This window comes from Garra rufa, chromosome 23 (assembly GCF_049309525.1).
Source record: "Garra rufa chromosome 23, GarRuf1.0, whole genome shotgun sequence".
Lineage (NCBI taxonomy): Eukaryota > Metazoa > Chordata > Actinopteri > Cypriniformes > Cyprinidae > Garra > Garra rufa.
The window spans coordinates 40,812,886-40,819,970 of NC_133383.1; the positions used below are offsets into that span (position 1 = coordinate 40,812,886).

At 46.2% G+C, this 7,085-nt stretch overlaps 1 protein-coding gene across 1 annotated transcript; it reads right to left on the reverse strand.

Annotated features, from left to right (window-relative positions):
* Positions 1-578: 578 nt before the first annotated feature.
* LOC141299044 (uncharacterized) lies at positions 579-6,647 on the reverse strand. The gene is given in 1 exon segment (XM_073829317.1): positions 579-6,647. A coding segment is annotated over 1 exon segment (6,069 nt).
* Positions 6,648-7,085: the final 438 nt, after the last annotated feature.

Sequence of the window (7,085 nt, forward strand, 5' to 3'; positions counted from 1 at the left end):
CTTTACCTGGCTTCGTGAGGTCCCTCACCACCGGGGCTGCAGTTGTGGCACTTTTATTTTCCAACACTATCCTTATAAGTCCTAACGGGTCCTTTCCTGACACATCTACACCCAATGTTATAAATGTTTCAAACCTGTCTGGCCCGTCTTTCAGTGTGACAATCAGCTTATTTACCCATTTGCCCCACGCCGTTTGGGGTCCCCTATACAGACGAAGTCTGTTGTAAATCGAATTAGGTTGGGCCGCGGGGGTGTTGGCAATCAGTTTTAAAGTGTAACCTGGCTTGGTATTCCAGGACACATCATGCCACGTATGGCACCACGGCCCCTTTGGTTTTTTCGCAGTACTGGGCCATAAACATCCATATACATCATACCTTCTCCAGATCATCCCTCCTCCTACGCAATTGATCACCTCCCATAAGCCATCCTTTCCCTTTTCTCCTGTTAAAGTCAGTTTTGCTCCCCCAGTACCTCCTTCTGTCACTCGTCTCTTAGCTATTTCCATTTCCTTCTTTCCCCATAATGTGCATAGCAGTATCCCCACAACACACCCCAATCCCACTATTAGTGGTTTCTTAAAATTCATCTCTGCTCAGTACAATTATTTGTATGTCCCCGTCTTTGAACACACTTTCAATTATTTCCTTGACTTTGGTGTAGTTTAACCTGTCCAACCCACAGCCCAATTTTGGTATAGCCAACACCTGTATTTTGTTTTTCTTGCACAGCTCCTTGAGCTTTTCTAGGCTATCTCCTAAGTGTTTGTATGTGGGCAGGTCCCTGCACCACCACTTAGTAACCAGATGAAATATCTGTTTCTTTCCGTGTGTGGTCAACACACACTGACCCGGGGTGCTAATATGTTTCTGCAACTGTTCTACCCCGTATTTGTGTCTTATTTGCTTTGCTACACCCGCCCCTAGTGCATAGTCTGCGCTAATGCAGTGTGCAATTGGAATGTCTTCGCCAATTTCCAGCAGGTCTCCCACCCTCTCTAGAACAGTAAAAGTGTCTTTTTGATAATTTTGTGTCCCTGTATTGGCTTCTGAGGGTTGAACTGACTCTCCTGTTTCTTCCTTTTCTGCTTCCTGTTCTTCCTGCTCACCCTCTCTTTGACCTGCTCGCAGGTCAACTCTGGTCTCCTGCAGCGACCTGGAAGGAGAATCACAGCTCACACATGATGATAAATGATACCAAGTTTTTCCCTTACCCGCCAGCCGAACACAATGTGAAGTCCTTGCAGTGACCTGCATGGGCTCTGACCATCTAGGAGACAGCCATTTTCGTTTCATCAATTTCAGTCTTACCCACTGATCCTGGGGGGCTTCCGTCACCTGCTGCCAGTCCTGTGAAGAGGTGGGGTTCTGGGGAGAAAACATGTTAATTACCGCCCTTACTTTGTCATAGTAGTCCCCAGGTGGCAATAGGCCAGCTTCCTTATTGAATGGGGCCCATGGCCCAGGAAACTGTCGCCCTGTCAACAGTTCAAAAGGTGTTAAACCAGTGGTGCGATTAATAGAGCATCGTACAGACATTAGAGCTATTGGAAGAGCGGTCAACCAATTCATCCCTGTATCAGCACAAATTTTTGCCAATTTTTGTTTTAGAGTCAAATTCATGCGTTCTACCTTCCCTTGACTTTGTGGGTGGTACACTGCACCATACCTGTGCGTTAGTCCCAGGGCACGCTCCACTTGAGCCAGATCTTCATTTTTGAAATGTGTACCATTGTCTGATCTCACAATTTTAGGAAATCCATGTTTGGGTATGTATTGGTTTATGAGGCATTTAATTACAGAAACAGAGTCTTCCTTCCTACATGCAAATGCCTCCGGCCATCCACTGTAACTGTCCACCATCACCAGCACATATCTTTTTCCGTTTACAGTTATTATCATGTCAGTGAAATCAATCACTACCTCGTGACCAGGACCTCTGCATGTAGGAAAATGGCCCTCTGTAGGTTTTAGTGTTGGTTTTACATTGAATGCTTGGCAGGTGGTGCAAGAGGAAATAATGTTGCTTATTAGATGAGGCATGAAAGGATGCCACCAAGCATTCATACGCTTAGTCATGTCTTTTTCCCCACTGTGGCTCAGACTGTGAGCCTCTGACAGTACTGACACAGCTGTTGAAGCTGGTAGTACCAATCTACCATTTGGACCTCTCCAAATTCCCTCCCCATCTTTTGCAGCCCCTTTACCCAACCAGGAAGTGCGTTCCTCTGGAGATGCAGCCAACTGCTGTGCTTTCACATATTTAACCGTTATTTCTGGAGCCAACGAGGTCAGCTCATCACTTGTTGTTAAAAGCATTTGAATGTCAGTGTAGCCAGCAGCTTTTTTGGCTGCCTCATCAGCTGCTGCGTTGCCCAATGCTACAAAATCAGACCCCCCTGTGTGTGCTGCACATTTTATGATAGCCAATTCGTTTGGAAGGTGTATTGCTTGCAGCAGCTCAGCGGCCTCTTGGGCATGTTTTATTGGTTTACCTGTTGAGGTCATGAAACCACACCTCGCCCACCCTGGCAGTTCAGTCAGTGCTGCTGACACTGCATACGCTGAGTCAGAGTAAATGTTTACTCTCTGGCCTAAAGCCAGTCCCAGAGCACATATCAATGCCCGTAGTTCAGCCCGTTGTGCTGAGGGGTGGTCGTTCATGGCCTCACCTATCATGGTTTCAAATCCTACATCTGACCTTTTCACCACAGCATACCCTGCAGATAGGTTGCCATCAGTCTTCCTAAAACAACACCCATCACAGAAAAGATCCGTCACCTCACCTGTCAATGGTACCCCTCCCATGTTTTCTCTAATCTTGTTGTCCCTCTCTACCAGTGGAATACAGTCATGTGGCTGTCCCTCTCCTATCAAATCTGCCATGTTTATACCCCTGTGTTCATGAGTGATATTTGGGGCAGTGACGGTTTTCAACAGCTTTCGTTGTCTTAGTGCAGAGAAAGTGAACGCAGAGGAAGTAATAAAGGACACCACTGAGTGATTAGACAGTATTATCAGGGGATAGCCCATAACAATATGCTCAGTTTTTTCAATCATTTTTGCCAGCCCTGCAACAAATCTTGCACAAGGCGGTTGTTTCCTTTCAATAGGGTCCAAGGGGGCACTCACATATGACAAAACCCTGCGCTGCTGGTGTTGTTTTTGAAATAGCACCCCACCCACACTCATCTCTTTTTCACTGACGTCCAAATGGAATGGCACAGAGTAGTCAGGTACTTGCAGTTTTGCTGCATTAGCCAAATCAGTTTTCAGTGTGATAAATGCCTGTTCAGCCTCAAAAGTCCATTTCAGACTACTCTTAGCATTTTTCATTCCTGCTTCCTTCACTAAATTTATCAGAGTGGTTGTCTGGGCTGTGAAATTGGGTATGTATTGTCTACTGTACCCCACCAACCCTAAAAAGGACATCATGTCCCTCACAGTGTTGGGCTTCGGATGAGAGCTGATAGACTGCCTTGTGGCCATGGTTAGCCCAGTCCCTTGCGCACCAACTATTCTTCCCAGAAATGTTACCTCCCTCCTGCATACTTGCAATTTAGTTTTGCTCACCTTTAGTCCCCATTCAGCCAATAGTCTGAGAATGGCACCAGTTGACGTCATACAGTTTTCAGCCGTTGGAGCTGAGAGTAAAAGGTCGTCAACGTACTGTATCAGGAGCACACCTGGTTGCAGTTGTGCCGTCTCCAGTATGTTTTTTAGTTCTTGGTTAAAAATTCCCGGAGATAAAATAAACCCTTGTGGTAACCTGTTGTATGAGTATTTCCTACCCTTGTGTGTGAAAGCCAAACAGTCCCTGCATTCAGGGTCAATGGGAATACAGAAGAATGCATTTGCCAAATCAATGCAGGTAAAGTAGCTGTGTGCTGGAGTTAATTTGGTCAGTATAGTATATGGGTTTGGAGTGGGGAGAGCTGGAGTTATCACAATCTCATTTATTTTTCTTAGGTCGTGTACCATCCTATACTTTCCTGTGCTATGTTTCAGAACCGGAAGTATGGGGGTGTTCCACCTTGAATTGCTTTCACACAGTACCCCTGCCTGTACGAGATTCAAAATGGTTTCAGTAATGCCCTCCTCTGCCTCAGATTTAATCTTATACTGCCTATCACAAACCAGATAGTCTGTCTTTATCTGGAACTTTACAGGTGTGATGTCACAAAGACCTACATCCTCTGGGCCTTCTGACCACAAATGATCAGGCAACGACTTTAACAGTTCCTGAGTTCCTTTTCCATCACTTAGTTCCCTCCCCTCTGCTCTGGTGAGTGTTTCATGTTGATAAACAGCAGTGTCGTTTGTGCTAGTTCTTACCCTGTAACCCTCGGTCGATGGGGAGTACTGCAGTCCCCTTCCAACTTCCTGTTCCTCCCTCCAATCTGTAGCTTCACTCATCAGCTTCACCATTGGACCTAGTATTCTAGCTTCATGGTTATCACTTACAGCCACTGTGACATGTGGGACAGAAGTTTCGCACATTTCATACCATCCCTGTTGTTCTTCTGTAAGGGAAATATGAACAGCTGCCCCTTGTTGTCCCATGTAAAGATATGTTCCAGCTAACACTGTCACCTGTCCCTTCACTTCGTTAAATTCTTCCATGTACACCTCGTCTCCTTCCCTGTCATAGTATAATGTACAATGCAGCGGATCCACAGGGGCTGTTAAAGAAAATTTTGATGACATCCAGAATGTCCATTCTCTCGTGTGTTTTTCTATGTCTGAGGTGTCTGGTGCTGCCAGCAATAGCCAATAAATGTCTGCCCCTTTGTCCACCACCTTTTCTAGAACCCACTGTCCCGTATCCCCCTGAATCAGCCCTCCTTTAGTAGAACAGTTATGAATAATGCCATTTGGAAATCTTATATAGATGCCATCTGGGCTACAAAAAATGCTTACCCCCAATTTTACTAGAATGTCTCTTCCCAGCAAGGGTGATGGCGCATTTGCAGAACATAAGAATCTATGAAGGTGGGTCTGCCCTGCCACCTTGATTGACAGCGGCTTTGTTAGTGGCCATTTTTCTGACTCCCCAGAGAACCCTCGCACTCTCACTGTTTTAGATGAGAGCGCCCCTTCCTCCACCATGCCCCCTGTAATGGTAGAGAAAGTGGCCCCAGTGTCCACCAGGGCCCTTACAGGCTTGTTATCTACCAGCACCTGTAGGTAGGGCTCAGCCTTCGCCCCCCTGCTGGTTCTCTGTGGGCCTCGTCAATAAAACTCTGCATCACCTGCCTGGTCCCAGACTGGGCATTGACCGGGCACCTGTTGGTTGGCAGGCCATGAGAGTGTATTTTGGACAGCTCCCCCCCTTCTTGGAGCCCCTCCTCTAAAAGGAGCCCGTCCCCTTGCAGGAGGTTGTCCCTTCCATGGGCATCCGTCCCTCCAGTGACTCAAATCTCCACAATTGAAACAACCTCCCAATGGTGGAGCAGACCCGCCCCTCCCTCTATAGTTCATGTTCCCACCTCTTCTCATTCCCCTGCCCCTATTGGTTGGGGGCCAATCCAGGTCATATTGTTGACTGGCACCAGTCTGCCAATAGGGCTGTGGTGCTGCAGGCTGTAGAAACTGTGGCGGGGGAGCACCCTGGCTGGTTTGCTCTTGCACTGACATTTGCTGCACTTCCTTCCCTTTCTTTTTAGATTTGTCTTTTTCGGTTTCTATCTGCATCTTTAACAACTGAGTCTTAAGTTTGTCTATTTCTGACTCTTCCTTTCCTGCTTTCTCTACAGCTCTATCAACATGATGTACAAAATGTCTCACCCACGTGTCGCTGTCTCCCCCTGCCATTTCAGGACTGTTTTCTATGCTAGAAACAGCAGCTTGTGGGACCCCTTTTATTACAGCCTGTCTGTAAAATTCTTGACACAGTTTATTAGAATCAGGGTTTTCTCCAGTTTGCTCCTCCCACTCCCCCTCACATCTATGCAAATAGGCAGCTGCTGATTCACCAGCTTTTAGTTTGAATTTTATACTCTGGTAGGTTATTGCTGGGGTGGGGAACATCTGACCTAGGGCTTGGCTCAGTCTATTTAAATATCTGTTTAATGGTTCCCCATTTTCTGCATCATCCATTAAGGCTTCTCTCTCTATCTGCTCCATTTTAGTTCTAGTCACTATTGCTCCCAATAATGCTCTCATGTCACCCACTGCCAAAGTGACCCCGTGAGTTAACAATGCAACCTTATTTAGCCATTTCTGTCCTCCCCTGGGTAGTTCTGGTAGCTTAAGCAAAACTGCATTCATATCTGAGTGCCCCCAAGGTTTATATTCTTGTTGTTGTCCCACCTGCATTAAAGGGAACATCCCTGGTATATTCCCTTCCAGGGCTCTCAACATAGTTTGGTTTCCTCCTTCACCCCCCCTGCGCTCCTTCTCCCCCTTATTCTGTTTAGCCATGGCCCTGGTTACCACTCCTGTTTTCTTATTTCCATAGTCATAGTCTAGATCATACCCTGTGACTATCAGTGTGTCTCTTTCCTCTTCATCCTTTTCCTCCTGTATCATGTGTGGCTCACAGCTCTCCCTTTGACCCCCCTCTTCGTCTTCCTCTATCTTACTCACTTCCTCCCTAAGTTCAGACAAGTTTTCTCTGAGTTTTCTCACTTTCTCTTCAATACCCATCTGTCTCTTCACTTCCTCATTAGCGATATTCCTCCCGCCCTAGCGATTAACAGTCTCTGTATTTCTTTGTCAACATTTCTGTCCTTCTCATTCAATTCAGCTTCTATCTCTCCCCCTACCACAACTATTTTCTTATCACAGTGTCCTTCTTTTCCTTTTATGTGAACTTCTCCCTCTCTTACCGTAAACACAGGCATCTGTGTTGCCATAGGGGTGGTAGGAGCATATGAGGGAGGCCTTTCAGTAACAGTGGAACATTTACTTAATATCATGGCAATGGCTGCCACCCTGGTCCACTTTCTCAAATCAGCCTCTTTTTCTTTTATAGCTTTATCTAATCCTGATCTTGACCACCTGGAACATGTTTCTCTCTCCTGTTTTTTCTCCTTCAATTCTCCACGAGCCCTTTTTTCCTCCATTCTAATGCACTGCATTAAT